Genomic DNA, 17,986 nt, shown 5'->3' on the forward strand with positions numbered 1-17,986 from the left:
CGGTCTTCGGCCAACGCTTTAACCACTAGGCTACCCCACCGCCCTCAAGGAGCAGAGAAGAACGTGATGCAGGTCATAGATGTTGTCCCAAAGTACATCACTTTCAGGGAAAGACGACATGCATGAACATGGAACCGCCGAATTCGCAATGGGTGGCGTCTCTGAAAATGGCATGGCTAGTATAAGGGATGTCTCAGACTACTGGACCACCTGTGCCCCCATTAAGGAAAAGGAAACTATGGCTCACCCAAACATGGTACAAGCAAGGTGCAAATAGACCAGACAGCGAAACGGATATCAGTAGCATTCTAGAATTCTTCTTAATGATAACTATTTTGGCAATTGAATATTACAGAAAGGGCAAAATATCATTGGGTCAAGCATTTAACATGTTTAAGGATACAAAAAATACATGTAGATATACGGAACTTGTTGATCTGGACGGATCTGTTACACATGAAATAATCAGGAAAAACAAATTTCTGAATTAGCGAATCATGGGCATACGTTGATGTTCAGAACAAGACAGTGTGGAAGGTGTGGTTTCAGGACTAAGTAAGCAACCATTTGATTATCAGGGGGAGGGGACGTCTTGTTTTCTTGAACAAAGAATTAGGGGCCTGCTTTACTGAAAAAGTAACATACCCTGCCATGCCTCACACTGAAGGGGAAAAAACAGAATGTCCCCATACAGTTGTTTATTTCAAATGGCTGCTCTCTAATGGGGTCTGGATGAGTGACGTTCGTAACCTTTGAGTGAGTGAGTGAGTGAGTGAGTGAGTTTGGTTTTACACTGCTTTTAGCAATATTCCAGCAATATCACGGCAGGGGGACACCAGAAATGGGCTTCACACATTGTACCCATGTCGGGATTCGAACCCGGTTCTTCGGCGTGACGATCGAACGCTTTAACCACTAGGCTACCCGACCCGTCTTCGGCGTGACGATCGAACGCTTTAACCACTAGGCTACCCGACCGCCCCATTTGTTTTGAAAATATACTTAGGCCGCTGAAACCTATGATAAGCTATAGAGTTCTGATAGGTCGTAACATTATAAGTGACGAGTTCTAATACTTATGGTCACACCATCTTATAACACCAGGAAACACTTGCACAAAACAATCTTAGCACTAAGACTGTTGTAAGTCTTTGATAGAGTATGGGAGTTATCATCACAGAGCTAAGATCGCTTTGTGCAGGTGGGGCCTGGACAATATCTATCGATCGTAACCATGGTAATACTGTCGACAACATTCATAATGCCTGGGATGAATAAACAACAGTTACAACACATCTAGAAAAATACCTTCCAAATATTGCTGTGCACGTTTTTGTGTATCTACAATGCATTTATTGCATTAAAGAACTAGTGAAAGGAGATGATATTTCATATGTAACAGTTTATCACTGTTGTCTTGAATCACTTGAATAACTCATTAATTCAAGTCTGTCTTTTAGGCTACAGGTAAACAAATAATAGTCTTGGTTCTCAGGCACCACCCGCATCATCATAAAGTCTGCCGCACCTTTCGTTCTTATTTCCTTTTTAAAAAAAATTAAAAAATTCTAATGCTTGAAAACAATGCGATCCAATATAGCATGCAGTTACTTCCCTTTACATGCACACTGCTTTACTGCACATCTTGTGTTATGGTCATGGCGGCAATAGGAGTTTGTATGCTTGTTTATGTTGGGAGGCCCTGTCCCAGGTTGATGGTACACAACTGTTTATTTGGTTTGGACAAGCAAACAAAAAAAACAAAAAATACCGCCCACCCACACTATATTTTCAAAAGTGATTGCCTGAGAACCAATTCTTTTATTTTTATCATATCATGCTTATCATATTTTAGATCAACTGTTCAACATCCCTGTTTGAAAGCACTTAACAATACTTTGAGTAATTATATTACAAAGTAATAAACCAAGCATAAAAACAAAGAATAAAGAATTTTTTCAGCATCAACAGATCGCAGCCCACTGGATTAGACACCGAGTGCCATTTCATGACCCAAATGAGTCCATTCTGCTTCGGAAAACATCATGGACGGATGTAAGAGGCGGGGTCTTCTGCCGTTGCCTTGCTGACACACTGTAGTACCCACAATCCACAAGCGTATCATCTATCATATTTTGCATCTGTTCGTAGGTAATTCCAACATCACGAAAGTCTGGATTGTAGCTCCGAGCCGCTGCCAAAAAATATACATATTTAGAACTCCTTGAGTACTTGTCTTCATCAGTTGACCCAGTATATGAAACACCTCAAAATATATGTTCTCTTGCATAGAATTAATCAAAACAAGTAACTTTTAAAGATCTGGATTGATAGAAATCGTGCCAATTAGTTTGTCCCATATCACACATCCTTTCTAGTTATTACACATCCTATCCATACTTCACACAGCCTTGTTACATAACACCCTTAGCTTATCACACAGCCCTGTCAAGTCATCATATGCTATGTCCAGTTATCACACATCCTGTCGAAATTATTACACACCCTGTTCATTTATCCTTATCTGATTTGGTTGATGCATGTCATTGTATCCCTATTGCACAGATTGATGCTCAAAGTGTCAATCACTGGATTGTCTGGTCCAGACTCGATTATTTACAGACCACTGTCATATAGCTGCAATATCGCCAAGTACAGTGTTAAACAACAAACAAACAAACATATACCCTCCTTGTTATCATACAGCCCCAGTTATCTAACCCTCTGCCAAGTTATCACACAGCAAACCCTGTCCAGTTATCACAACCCTGCCTAGTTATCTCACAACCATTCCAGTTATCTCACCCAACTTCTGGGCACTGATGGGGGTTATCAAACATTTATCCAGTTATGACAGAATGTTGCCAAGATGTAACACACTGTCCCCAGTTCTCACTAAATTATGTCCAGTTATCTCACCCAGCTTCTCTGTGCTGAAGGAGAACATCTCCTGATCGGCCAAGGAGAATGTCTGCTTTCTAGGGGTGTCCGGCACGCCCAGATTCAAGTCTATAACATCACGTGATCCCTGCAACAGCTGAAATATTCAATAAGATGTATGAATACACAATGCCATTTAGAAAGTGGTCAAATGTAACAAATGTTATAATTGGGGAAACAATTTCTTAGTAAAGGACAGATTCTCATACCTTTTGGGGTTGAGTCCAATCCGGGATTCGAACCCACACTGCCAGAGTGAGGCACCTAATCGCCAGCACACAAAGTCAGCGATCTAACCCACTCAGCCACCGAGGCTTCTACAAAAATGAAAGTCTGACAACTGGTAGTCTAGATCACACACTCTGTGTACCCCTCTGACAAGTGTAAAAAGTACCAAAAAGTATGAGAATCTGTACAGATTACTAAGAAAGTGTTATCCCAAATATAACATTTGTTACAATTTTTTTTGTAGATATTCATGGCTGGAAGTCAGATGTCTAAGCACGTTTTTTGATCCCTGATGTCTTCTGTATATAAAACATAATATACCTAGTCTTTATGAATGTGATAATATATGCATCATTTGTTTATGTTGCTTATTGGTTGTGTTTTGTGTTCTCATTCCAAGACATAAAATGTATTTGGCAAAAGAGAGATAAGAATATATCTCATTTCAACAAAATTGTGAATACATGTCAAGTTACAATTTGGACCTTGACATTGGGTGAGTGAATATTGTTTTATGTCACAGTCAGCAATATTCAAGTTACATCAGATCAGCCTGTTAGTTGTTAAGTCTAAGTCAGGAAAGTCAGTCATTTACAGAACAAGCAACAATCCATGTTATCTGGACAAGTCTGACCTCAGCTTCGACAAGGGGGATAACTCTGACCAACCCTTCCATCATTGGAGACAACTCTTACCTACCATCAAACAAGGGAGATAAATCTGGCCTACTTCACCAAGTGAGGCAGATCTGACCTGCCCATCAATGAAGAAGCCTTTTCGAAAGTCTGACCAATGCCACCCAACAAGGGAAGCAAATCTGGCCAACCCCTCCTCCCCAAGGGAGACAAATCTGGCCAAACCCTCCCCCCAAGGGAGACAAATCTGGCCAAACCCTCCCCCCAAGGGAGACAAGTCTGGCCAACCCCTCTTCCAAGGGAGACAAGTCTGACCTACCTTCCTGAGCTCATTCTTGAGATTCATGGAAGTGCTGTTTGGAGAGAAGAGTGCTCGCTTGAACTGTTCAATCATTCTCCTCTTGCTGTTGGGACACAATGTGGGAGGCATCTGAAACACAATGAGCCAAAATAATAGTTGAAATAATTGCTGATACTTCAAGTCTCTAGCTATGGAATGCTTGTGCTGCAAGGGTCCCAAAGGTCTTCAAGGTAAGGGGAGGTGAAATGGGGTTTAACGTCGCGTCCAAGATTATTGCACTTATATAGCGACGTGCATGTACATGTGTGAGTTTGTGTGGCTGCTTGTACTAGTCTGGACTGATGCAGATTTATAGTGCTAGCTCACTGAGATACCATGCCTGAGTTTATCATGAATACCCCACTCAGACACAGTATACTGACTCCGAGCTGACCAGTCCTTGTTTTAGCCCCTTAATGCCGAGCGGCAGACAGGGTAACAACAAGTACCATCTTTAACATCTTTTGGTTTGACGCAGCTGGGGATCGAACCCCGGACCTTCCGCTCTCCGGGTGGACGCTCTACCACTAGACCACTGAGGCGGTCCAAAGGTCTTCAAAGGTGAGTGGGCGAGGACAATGGTTGTCAAAACATGAACAATAATGTAATTAGTGACAATGCTGAAGTGAGTCAGTGAGTCAGATTTCATGCTACTGTGAACAGTATTTCAGTTATATCACAGCATGACAGCTTCATGTCAGAGGAAAGCCTGAAGACATGCAGGTCTAAGGACAAACCAAGTAAGGCAATAAGGGTGAATATGGGATACGAAATAGGCTTCACACATGTTGAGAATTGAACCAAGGCTGCGTGACGAGGGATGCTACCCAACTGCCCCACCTGTTCAGGAAAGGCTTACCTGAGTGACATAGATGATCTTATGAAGCTGGTGCAGCATCTGTATAATGGGGTCACTGATCTCTCGAAGGCGGTTCGGAGATATTGCCAGAGTGGCAGCACTTCCTGTAACAGATGAAAGTTTATATGTGGTGTGAGTGAGTGAGTGAGTGAGTGAGTGAGTGAGTGAGTGAGTGAGTGAGTGAGTGAGTTGGTCTTAACGCTGCTTTTAACAATATTCCAGTTATCATGGTGTGCCAGCTTAATTTGGGAGGAAAGCCTGAAGTGATGCAGGTCTCGGACGTTTACCACTTTGGGAAAACTTTGGGAAAACCATTTGCAGTCATTCCCTTGTTTCTGTCATTATTAAATAGCTTATGATTTAGATTCACTTGGTGAGGGAGTACATGTAAGGGATGCATTCCACAATAAAAAGTAAATTACAATAGATTTTACAAAATATCTAACTTTCTGAAACATTAACACTTTACATTTTACAGGATATTCTTGATAATATTTTCATCATGTAAAATAAAACAAGATACTTACTAGACCGGGTTTCGAGCTTACGAGAAGCATGAGCTAACACAGTATCATTAGAGCTCTGAGATCGTCGGAAGTTAGGCTTGTTATCTCCCCTTCCTACAAGGGAGTGCTCAATTGGGGCAGTGATGGAGGAGTGGCTGTTATTGGGGGATGGGTCTCCAGAACTGAGACCAGAATCTCGACTTGCCTTGGCTGTAACATGGTAGAATAAAAAATACCTGTTTAATATTTTGAAAATGTTAATATGAAGGAAACGGACATGTGGGAAATATAATCTCAATACAAATTTAATAATAAAATAATCATGTTAATGATACCAGTTGTTTTTCAAAATGTGCAATATAGTAATAATAATTCGAAAATGAGTCAAAACTGAACCCAAACACTTTTTTTTTTTTTAATGATGATAAAGCATTATTATTTGACCTGGTTATCAAAGACTAAAAAAGTCTTACCTTGGTTTGGAATTTCAAGAGTAAGCAATGAGAATGGATCTCGTTTTGCTGCCCTGCGTCGTGCATCTCGGAAAAGTTTGGGCGTGCTGGGGGTAGGTGGTTGTGGCACAGATGAGGTTTTACGGGAGTTGACACGCCCTCGTGATCGTGTGCTGCCTGCGCTGCTCTCTCGACTCTCACTGCCACTACTGGGGCAGCTCTCATCATCACTTGTCCAACCTGAGAAACAGATAAAAAAATTCAATCTTACATCTTTTTTGATAGAAATGCTAAAACTGAAAATAATCAATTACTACTACTGGGCGAGGGTCCTACTGTTGGGTGGGTGGCCTTCTATGGGGTGAGTGGCCTTCTGTGGGTAGGGTGGCCTACTGTGGGGTGGGTGGTTTTCTGTGGGGTGGGTGGCCTACTAGGGATGGGTGGTTTTCTGTGAGGTGGGTGGCCTACTGTGGGGTGGGTGGCCTTCTGCGGTGTGGGTGGTTTTCTGTGGGGTGAGTGGCCTACTGTGGGGTGGGTGGACCTCTGTGGGGTGGGTGGCCTTCTGTGGGGTGGGTGGAACACTGTGGGGTGGGTGGAACACTGTAGGGTGGGTGGCCTACTAGGGATGGCCTACTAGGGATGGCCTACTCTTGACTTGATGATTGCATAATGTGGCCTACTCTGGGTGGGTGGCCTTCTGTGGGGTGAGCGGCCTACTCTGGATGATTGCCTACTGTTGCCTATTGTTAGTTGGTGGCCTACTGGGGGTGAGTGGCCTACTATTGGGTGGGTGGCCTACTTGGGATGGGTGGCCTTCTGTGGGGCGAGGGGCCTACTGTTGGGTGGGTGGCCTACTAGGGATGGTGGCCTTCTGTGTGAGTGACCTTCTGCGGGGTCGGTGGTCTTCCGTGGGGTGGGTGGCCTGGGGGTGGGCAGCCTACTGTGGGGTGGGTGGCCTTCTGTGGGGTGGGTGGCCTTCTGTGTGAGTGACCTTCTGTGGGGTGTGTGGCCTGGGGGTGGGCAGCCTACTGTGGGGTGGTAGGTTTTCTGTGGGATGGGTGGCCTACTAGGGATGGGTGGCCTTCTGTGGGGTGAGTGGCCTACTGTTGGGTGGGTGGCCTTCTGTGGGGTGGGTTGAATACTGTGGGGTGGGTGGCCTACTCGAGATGGCCTACTCTTGACTTGATGATTGCATAATGTGGCCTACTCTGGCTGGGTGGCCTTCTGTGGGGTGAGCGGCCTACTCTGGATGATTGCCTACTGTTGCCTACTCTGGGTGGGTGGCCTATTGTTAGGTGGTTCCCTATTGGAGGTGAGTGGTCTACTGTTGGGAGGGTGGACTTCTGTGGGGTGGGTTGAAAACTGTGGGGTGGGTGGCCTACTCGAGATGGCCTACTCTTAACTTGATGATTGCCTACTGTTGCCTACTCTGGGTTGGTGGCCTTCTGTGGGGTGAGCGGCCTACTCTGGATGATTGCCTACTCTGGGTGGGTGGCCTTCTGTGGGGTGAGCAGCCTACTCTGGATGATTGCCTACTGATGCCTACTCCCGGATGGGCCTACCTTGCTCCACCGTCTCCTGCTCTGTGTCCTGGTGGTCAGTGCTGGAAGATGAGGAGCTCACTTTCTCCTTTCGAGACTCCATCCCATCCAGGAACACACCATCACTGCTCTCAGAGTCCTGGCAAGATGAAAAGAATGTGTGTAGATTACATTAGAAGCACTACCTGTAAAACTAACGAAGCCACAAGTCTGTTTTAATGCAGAGGTTTAATACATAAGTACATGTATTTGGATACACTTTGTAGTTCTTATCAAATGCCTATACTGAATCCTAATTCTATATTAAAAGGACAATATGGAAAGAAATGTAATCTTACCCTGTATGTTAACAAATCAAATACTTTCTTGTGATGTATTAGTCAGGTACAGTTGATAGCCAACTGTTGACATGTCATAACAGCTTATAGCACCCCCACTAGCAGACAGGTTAGCCAGCTTGTCATATCTCACCTTACAGCACCTCCACTAGCAGACAGGTTAGCCAGCTCGCATATCTCACCTTACAGCACCCCCACCAGCAGACAGGTTAGCCAGCTTGTCATATCTCACCTTACAGCACCTCCACCAGCAGACAGGTTAGCCAGCTCGCATATCTCACCTTACAGCACCTCCACTAGCAGATAGGTTAGCCAGCTTGTCATATCTCACCTTACAGCACCCCCACCAGCAGACAGGTTAGCCAGTTTGTCATATCTCACCTTACAGCACCTCAACTAGCAGACAGGTTAGCCAGCTTGTCATATCTCACCTTAACCCTGCAGCACCTCCACTAGCAGACAGGATAGCCAGCTTGTCATATCTCACCTTACAGCACCTCCAATAGCAGACAGGTTAGCCAGCTTGTCATATCTCACCTTACAGCACCTCCACTAGCAGACAGGTTAGCCAGCTTGTCATAGCTCACCTTACAGCACCTCCACTAGCAGACAGGTTAGCCAGCTTGTCATATCTCACCTTACAGCACCTCCACCAGCAGACAGATTAGCCAGCTTGTCATATCTCACCTTACAGCACCTCCACTAGCAGACAGGTTAGCCAGCTTGTCATATCTCACCTTACAGCACCTCCACCAGCAGACAGGTTAGCCAGCTTGTCATATCTCACCTTACAGCACCCCCACCAGCAGACAGGTTAGCCAGCTTGTCATATCTCACCTTACAGCACCTCCACTAGCAGACAGGTTAGCCAGCTTGTCATATCTCACCTTACAGCACCCCCTCTAGCAGACAGGTTAGCCAGCTTGTCATATCTCACCTTACAGCACCTCCACTAGCAGACAGGTTAGCCAGCTTGTCATATCTCACCTTACAGCACCTCCACTAACAGACAGGTTAGCCAGCTTGTCATATCTCACCTTAAACCCTGTAGCACCCCCACTAGCAGACAGGTTAGCCAGCTTGTCATATCTCACCTTAAACCCTGCAGCACCCCCTCTAGCAGACAGGTTAGCCAGCTTGTCATATCTCACCTTACAGCACCCCCACTAGCAGACAGGTTAGCCAGCTTGTCATATCTCACCTTAAACCCTGCAGCACCTCCACTATCAGACAGGTTAGCCAGCTTGTCATATCTCACCTTACAGCACCCCCTCTAGCAGACAGGTTAGCCAGCTTGTCATATCTCACCTTACGGCACCTCCAATAGCAGACAGGTTAGCCAGCTTGTCATATCTCACCTTAAACCCTGCAGCACCTCCACTAGCAGACAGGTTAGCCAGCTTGTCATATCTCACCTTAAACCCTGCAGCACCTCCACTAGCAGACAGGTTATCCAGCTTGTCATATCTCACCTTACAGCACCCCCACTAGCAGACAGGTTAGCCAGCTTGTCATATCTCACCTTAAACCCTGCAGCACCTCCACTATCAGACAGGTTAGCCAGCTTGTCATATCTCACCTTACAGCACCCCCACAAGCAGACAGGTTAGCCAGCTTGTCATATCTCACCTTACAGCACCTCCACCAGCAGACAGGTTAGCCAGCTTGTCATATCTCACCTTAAACCCTGCAGCACCTCCACTAGCAGACAGGTTAGCCAGCTTGTCATATCTCACCTTACAGCACCTCCACTAGCAGACAGGTTAGCCAGCTTGTCATATCTCACCTTACAGCACCTCCACTAGCAGACAGGTTAGCCAGCTTGTCATATCTCACCTTACAGCACCCCCTCTAGCAGATAGGTTAGCCAGCTTGTCATATCTGACCTTACAGCACCTCCACTAGCAGACAGGTTAGCCAGCTTGTCATATCTCACTTTACAGCACCTCCACTAGCAGACAGGTTAGCCAGCTTGTCATATCTCACCTTAAACCCTGCAGCACCTCCACTAGCAGACAGGTTAGCCAGCTTGTCATATCTCACCTTACAGCACCTCAACCAGCAGACAGGTTAGCCAGCTTGTCATATCTCACCTTACAGCACCCCCACCAGCAGACAGGTTAGCCAGCTTGTCATATCTCACCTTAAACCCTGCAGCACCTCCACTAGCAGACAGGTTAGCCAGCTTGTCATATCTCACCTTAAACCCTGCAGCACCTCCACTAGCAGACAGGTTAGCCAGCTTGTCATATCTCACCTTAAACCCTGCAGCACCTCCACTAGCAGACAGGTTAGCCAGCTTGTCATATCTCACCTTAAACCCTGCAGCACCTCCACTAGCAGACAGGTTAGCCAGCTTGTCATATCTCACCTTACAGCACCTCCACTAGCAGACAGGTTAGCCAGCTTGTCATATCTCACCTTACAGCACCCCCACTAGCAGACAGGTTAGCCAGCTTGTCATATCTCACCTTAAACCCTGCAGCACCTCCACTAGCAGACAGGTTAGCCAGCTTGTCATATCTCACCTTAAACCCTGCAGCACCTCCACTAGCAGACAGGTTAGCCAGCTTGTCATATCTCTCTTGTGAAGCAAGGAATAACTTGTGATAGTTCTGCATGTTCCTATTGGCCTCGAAGAAATGCCTGTAATTCATAAAACATATGTGAGTGTGTTATCAATACCATATCTACCAAGTATGCTAAACAGTGGTTAACTCTCCGTGATACTGTAACCATGTTACAAAATGTCATAACATACATGAGTGACAATATACCAGTACTATCACCAGAGATGGGCTTCACACATTGTAACTATGTTGAGAATTGAACCAGGGCTTCCGATGTGATGGACAAACACTTTAACCATGGGGATACCAGACCATCCCAATTTTAACATGAATGCTACATGCTGTTCATACTAATAATCCTGTGAATGAGAATGCCAGAGCAATGTCACCGCAAACAAAACAATCCACATCTCTGGTGTACATTATCAATCAGACAGTCTGTCCACTGTGTTGATCAACAATCTCAATATTATTCACACTCAACCATTGTGCTGCTGTTTTGTTTGCTACTTGTTTAACACTGTATTCACACAATATTCAAGCTATATGAGTGAGTGAAAGAGTTTGGTTTTATGCCGCTTTTAGCAATATTCCAGCAATATCACGGCGGGGGACACCAGAAATGGGCTTCACACATTGTACCCATGTCGGGAATCGAACCCGGGTCTTCAGCGTGATGAGCAAACGCTTTAACCACTAAGCTACCCGACTGCCCCTCAAGCTATATGACAACGGTCTGACTTGGTATCACAACTGCATAGATTGATGCTCATGATGTCAATCACTGGATTTTCTGGTCCAGACTTGACGTTAATATCCACGCTAGATCAACCAGCACCAAAATATATACAAACTATTAATTTAAAAAGGTGCCTGATCATTTCAGTTGACTCTTGCAACAACTATGAGGTCCTGAAATCAACATGTCTGCTTACTTCTGTGTTCTCTTCCTCTCTCTGTCGAGCTTCCTCTCCAGACTTGCCTGCTGAATCCTCAGGGTGTCCATGTTGACAAGGAGGATGTCCACAAGTTGCCCACTGAGTTGCAGGATGTCCGGCCGCGACTCAGGGCACGCTGTGATACAGCTGGAATAGATGTCCAAAGTAAAACACAGGCTGTGACTCGGGTCACGCTGTGATACAGCTGGAATAGATGTCCAAAGTAAAACACAGGCCGTGACTCAGATCAAACTGTGAGGGCCTGAATAAAACCCAAGCCTCAACTCAGGGCACACTGTGATACATCTGTAATAGAGGGCCTAAATAAAACACAGGCCTCAACTCAGGGCACACTGTGATACAGCTGGAATAGAGGGCCTAAATAAAACACAGGCTTCAACTCGGGGCACACTGTGATACAGCTGGAATAGAGGGCCTGAATAAAACACAGGCTTCAACTCGGGGCACACTGTGATACAGCTGTAATAGAGGGCCTAAATAAAAGACAAGCCTCAACTCAGGGCACACTGTGATACAGCTGGAATAGAGGGCCTAAATAAAACACAAACCTCAACTCAGGGAACACTGTGATACACCTGGAATAGAGGACCTAAATAAAACACAACCCTCAACTCAGGGTACACTTTGATACAGCTGTAATAGAGGGCTTAAATAAGACACAACCGTCAACTCAGGGCACACTTTGATATAGCTGGAATAGAGGGCCTAAATAAAAGACAAGCCTCAACTCAGGGCACACTGTGATGCAGCTGTAATAGAGGGCCTAAATAAAACCCAACCCTCAACTCAGGGCACACTTTGATACAGCTGTAATAGAGGGCTTAAATAAGACACAACCGTCAACTCAGGGCACACTTTGATATAGCTGGAATAGAGGGCCTAAATAAAAGACAAGCCTCAACTCAGGGCACACTGTGATGCAGCTGGAATAGAGGGCTTAAATAAAACACAGGCCTCAACTCAGGGCACGCTGTGATACAGCTGTAGTAGAGGGCCTAAATAAAACACAGGCCTCAACTCAGGGCACGCTGTGATTCAGCTGGAATAGAGGGCCTAAATAAAACACAAGCCTCAACTCGGGGCACGCTGTTATACAGCTGGAATAGAGGGCCTAAATAAAACACAGGCCTCAACTCAGGGCACACTGTTATACAGCTGGAATAGAGGGCCTAAATAAAACACAAGCCTCAACTCGGGGCACGCTGTGATACAGCTGGAATAGAGGGCCTAAATAAAACACAAGTCTCAACTCAGGGCACACTGTGATACAGCCGGAATAGAGGGCCTAAATAAAACACAAGCCTCAACTCAGGGCACACTGTGATACAGCTGGAATAGAGGGCCTAAATAAAACACAGGCCTCAACTCAGGGCACACTGTTATACAGCTGGAATAGAGGGTCTAAATAAAACACAGGCCTCAACTCAGGGCACACTGTTATACAGCTGGAATAGAGGGCCTAAATAAAACACAGGCCTCAACTCGGGGCACACTGTGATATAGCTGGAATAGAGGGCCTAAATAAAACACAGGCCTCAACTCAGGGCACACTGTTATACAGCTGGAATAGAGGGCCTAAATAAAACACAAGCCTCCACTCGGGGCACACTGTGATATAGCTGGAATAGAGGGCCTAAATAAAACACAAGCCTCCACTCAGGGTACACTGTGATACAGCTGGAATAGAGGGCCTAAATAAAACACAGACAGAGACTTGGGGCACACTGTGATACAACTGGAATAGATGTCCAAAGTAAAACACAGGCCCTGACTCGGGGCACGCTGTGATACAGATGTAATAGATGTCTAAAGTAAAACACAGGCTGTGATTCAGGGCACACAGCAATACAGATGTAACTAGATGTCCAAAGTAAAACACAGGCCCTGACTCGGGGCATGCTGTGATACAGATATAACTAGAGGGCCTAAATAAATCCCAAGCCCCAACTCAGGGCACACTGTGATACAGCTGGAACAGAGGGCTAATGTTAGGCCAGGGCTGACTCCAGGCACGTGATACAGCTGGAATAGAGGGCTAATGTTAGGCCAGGGCTGACTCCAGGCACGTGATACAGCTGGAATAGAGGGCTAATGTTAGGCCAGGGCTGACTCCAGGCACGTGATACAGCTGGAATAGAGGGCCTAAATAAAACACAGGCCTCAACTCAGGGCACACTGTTATACAGCTGGAATAGAGGGTCTAAATAAAACACAGGCCTCAACTCAGGGCACACTGTTATACAGCTGGAATAGAGGGCCTAAATAAAACACAGGCCTCAACTCGGGGCACACTGTGATATAGCTGGAATAGAGGGCCTAAATAAAACACAGGCCTCAACTCAGGGCACACTGTTATACAGCTGGAATAGAGGGCCTAAATAAAACACAAGCCTCCACTCGGGGCACGCTGTGATATAGCTGGAATAGAGGGCCTAAATAAAACACAAGCCTCAACTCAGGGCACACTGTGATACAGCTGGAATAGAAGGCCTAAATAAAACACAGACAGAGACTTGGGGCACACTGTGATACAACTGGAATAGATGTCCAAAGTAAAACACAGGCCCTGACTCGGGGCACGCTGTGATACAGATGTAATAGATGTCTAAAGTAAAACACAGGCTGTGATTCAGGGCACACAGCAATACAGATGTAACTAGATGTCCAAAGTAAAACACAGGCCCTGACTCGGGGCATGCTGTGATACAGATATAACTAGAGGGCCTAAATAAATCCCAAGCCCCAACTCAGGGCACACTGTGATACAACTGGAACAGAGGGCTAATGTTAGGCCAGGGCTGACTCCAGGCACGTGATACAGCTGGAATAGAGGGCTAATGTTAGGCCAGGGCTGACTCCAGGCACGTGATACAGCTGGAATAGAGGGCTAATGTTAGGCCAGGGCTGACTCCAGGCACGTGATACAGCTGGAATAGAGGGCTAATGTTAGGCCAGGGCTGACTCCAGGCACGTGATACAGCTGGAATAGAGGGCTAATGTTAGGCCAGGGCTGACTCCAGGCACGTGATACAGCTGGAATAGAGGGCTAATGTTAGGCCAGGGCTGACTCCAGGCACGTGATACAGCTGGAATAGAGGGCTAATGTTAGGCCAGGGCTGACTCCAGGCACGTGATACAGCTGGAATAGAGGGCTAATGTTAGGCCAGGGCTGACTCCAGGCACGTGATACAGCTGGAATAGAGGGCTAATGTTAGGCCAGGGCTGACTCCAGGCATGTGATACAAGGTGTTACAAGTTCCTTACAACTCACCTCCTGATGGTAGACCTCAGCCTCTCTGAGTAGTCTTCCTCTGGAATGGGTGTATAGTCCGCCTCCACGATCTGGAAACAAACATTTCACAAAGTTATGACTGAAATCAACAAGATTACTCTTTCTTTTGTTTGAGACTGTTCATTCTACTGCTAACCTTAGGGAATTGAAGGAATCTTAGCGGAGATTTCTTACTGTTCTTACTGCTTCTAGGTCATCCTCCATTATTCTACACCAATTCATTTCTAATATATGGCCATTTGAAGGACCTGTTCAAAGTAGATTCAAAGTTTTCAAAGCTCGATTGCCACATTCAAGCCATTCCCTCACAGGCAGCTTGGGTTGTATAATCCCCAGGGAGCGGAGAATGAAAATCAAGTGCACATTGATCCATGGACCGGGGTAATAATGCGCTTGATATTCAGCATGGAAAAAGTCATACAGATGGACTAGTATTATCTTGCACACTTTGTAAGCATTACAGAACACCCTCCTACCTTTGTGGCGAGGGTGAGCATGTTGTTGCTGAAGAAAGGTGGGTTGAGTGTACACATCTGGTACAAGATACATCCCAGGGCCCACATGTCCGCTTTCTCCCCGTACGGCTGGTTCTGAACTATCTCCGGGCTGCAATACCAACAAAACATGTCACAACAAAGTCAACATCAGCTGATAGGATTATGTTCTGAAACTTGTACTTTCATTCACCAGATGTCTAAATAAAAATATTAGTGCTTCAGGGCTGCAATAAAACACAAGATCACCAGGTTATAGGTCTATCAGATTTTCTATGACTGATGTCGACGAACTCCCTATGAATATACTATTGTCCCTACAACTGATGTCAACCAACTCACCATGAATACAGTATTGTCCCCACAACTGATGTCAACCAACTCACCATGAATACAGTATTGTCCCAACAACTGATGTCAACCAACTCACCAAGAATATAGTATTGTCCCCACAACTCATGTCAACCAACTCACCATGAACACAGTATTGTCCCCACAACTGATGTTTACCAACTCACCATGAATATAGTATTGTCCCAACAACTGATGTCATCTTGCTGCAGTCACTTCTCTTCTGTTTGGCTAACCCAAAGTCAGCTAACAAAATAAAATAGACATGTTTCAGGTAAGACTCACCATGCTTAGCATATAATCTTGCAAACTTTTCATTGTCAATGATTTTATGGCTTTAGTCATTTACTGTCCCAAATGGCTGATTTTAATGAGTTTCATCTATATTTATTTATAACATAAAGATTGATTACAAACAATTTTGATCTGAGGGTAAGGTGAGAATATTTCATGTCAAATTTCAGAACAGGTTCTTGAGCTTACATTGCCAAGAAGGATCCCCTTACAGGGATAATTCTAGGGTAGGGCCTTATGCTCATAGTACCTAAATTTGAAAAAAGGCCCACATTTTCAAATACAATGGGGCATTTTAACATAGTGCTGTATGGGCGTACTTCTGGAATATTTGAAATTTTCACATAAAGGGCCCATGTTAGAAAATTCAAAGTCAACCCTGCCCTTATGGTGAGGTGAGGAGAAATTGGGTTTAACGTCGCGTTCAAGATTATTGCACTTATATAGCGACGTGCATGCACGTGTGTGTGTGGTTGCTTGTACTAGTCCGGACTGATGCCGATTTATAGTGCTACCATGCCACAGTTTAACATGAATACATCACTCAGACACAGTATACTGACTCCGAGCCGACCAGTCCTTGTTTTAACCCCTTAATGCTGAGTGCCAGACAGGGTAACAAGTACCATCTCTTAATGTCTTTTGGTATTACGCGGCCGGGGATCGAACCCCAGACCTTCCGCACTCCGGTCGGACGCTCTACCTCTAGACCACGGAGGCGGTTCCTGCCCTTAAGGATCTGCCACTGTGTGACTGATGTTTGTACAAAAGTTCAACTTCCTTCAACTTACTGAAGGTGACCTTGTCATTCTCCCCGAGCATGATGTTGTTGGGGGTGAGGTCTCGATGGACGATTCCCTTCTCCTTGTGCAGATATCTCAGTGCCAGCACCATCTACATCAACAACAACAACATCACCATCAGATACCAACACAGACATTGTACCCAGTGACTGAACTCAGGGTCTTGGATTCCATAAGGTATGCTACTGTAGGATTGAATCAGTGACCCGAATGGTTTAATATTTGGTTTATGACATGTACACTTGACTTTAACACTGAATTTCAAAAATGATAACGGTATAAATATTTGAGGATGAAATGCAAAGTCATTGAATTCAGATGATTCACTCCGAAATGGACCCCTCATTGTGAAGATCTGAGGACGCCTCTCCCTAGGTCGCATCAGGTGCAAACTGAGCAACCTTTGACCACCCAATCTCAGGGGTAGAAACAGACAGTTTAAGTCTACTAGTCCTTACAATGATAAGATATAACCTTAAAAAGGGGCAATTTCTACTAGTCCTCATGAAACCTTAACTATTGGCCAGTTTGGCAAGGACTACAGGACTAGTGCTAATTTCTAACGCTGCAATCCAATGAAAGATACGTAGGGTCATGAGTCATTCAAATGTCAGCTTCTAAAAATGAGTCGACTTCATTTTTTACCACCTCAATTCGGAAATTTTTATCTTTGCAAGAGAAAACACACACATAACACAATTATTCTTTTGATGGCCTTGGATTGTCATTCACAAAACTCTCATTCAGGGGGAAGACATTGTATTTTCATACCTGCATAAATATATTCCAAATCCTGGTTTCCTGAAACTTTTCCTTTTTCTCCTTGAGTGAGTTGAAATGTTCCCCGAGTGGAGCGCCCTCTATCAGCTCCATGACAATGTAGAGTCGATCACCTGCACACAGTACCAGATCATGATGTAGGCGCTCAGCTGACATTCTCAAGAATACAGAATAACTGCCCAATTATGACCTGTGTTCTTGTTCAGCACAAGGAATACCAAACAAAAATGAAAACGCTACAGTAAAAACAAAATTGGATGAAATTCTATAATAGATTTATTGTGGCCTTATGAGACCAGAAAGTGATATTTTCCTCTGCATGTTGCTTAATGCCACACTCAACAATTTTCCAGACAATGCAGTGATCAAAATTGTGAGGAACGATCCACGCCATCTGGGTACAATGACACACCCTCATTTAAGTCAAGTAACTAAGTTGCTGACCCGTGAAGATCCAGGGTAGAATACGTCTTCAGCAATCCATGCTTGCTGTAAAAGGCGACTAACGGGATCGGGTGGTCAGACTCGCTGTCTTGGTTGATGCATGTCATTGTATCCCAATTGTGTGGATCGATGCTCATGATGTCAGTCACTAGATTGTCTG

General features: G+C 45.1%; 1 protein-coding gene across 1 annotated transcript in view; it reads right to left on the minus strand.

The window, feature by feature from the left end:
* Positions 1-989: 989 nt before the first annotated feature.
* LOC139464479 (serine/threonine-protein kinase Nek10-like) overlaps positions 990-17,986 on the minus strand; it is a 36,715-nt gene continuing 19,718 nt past the window's right edge. The window contains exons 20-33 of the mRNA XM_071246006.1: positions 17,374-17,495; positions 16,591-16,693; positions 15,673-15,751; positions 15,137-15,266; positions 14,640-14,710; positions 11,345-11,494; positions 10,368-10,485; positions 7,523-7,640; positions 5,982-6,200; positions 5,530-5,718; positions 5,003-5,106; positions 4,123-4,233; positions 2,920-3,037; positions 990-2,194 (exon numbers count right to left, since the gene is read on the minus strand). Of these exons, the coding sequence (XP_071102107.1) occupies positions 2,007-2,194; positions 2,920-3,037; positions 4,123-4,233; positions 5,003-5,106; positions 5,530-5,718; positions 5,982-6,200; positions 7,523-7,640; positions 10,368-10,485; positions 11,345-11,494; positions 14,640-14,710; positions 15,137-15,266; positions 15,673-15,751; positions 16,591-16,693; positions 17,374-17,495 (1,820 nt within the window). The 3' untranslated portion in view covers positions 990-2,006. The remainder of the gene's footprint in view (positions 2,195-2,919; positions 3,038-4,122; positions 4,234-5,002; positions 5,107-5,529; positions 5,719-5,981; positions 6,201-7,522; positions 7,641-10,367; positions 10,486-11,344; positions 11,495-14,639; positions 14,711-15,136; positions 15,267-15,672; positions 15,752-16,590; positions 16,694-17,373; positions 17,496-17,986) is intronic.

This window comes from Haliotis cracherodii, unplaced genomic scaffold, assembly GCF_022045235.1.
Source record: "Haliotis cracherodii isolate W230 unplaced genomic scaffold, xgHalCrac1.p SCAF_17, whole genome shotgun sequence".
Lineage (NCBI taxonomy): Eukaryota > Metazoa > Mollusca > Gastropoda > Lepetellida > Haliotidae > Haliotis > Haliotis cracherodii.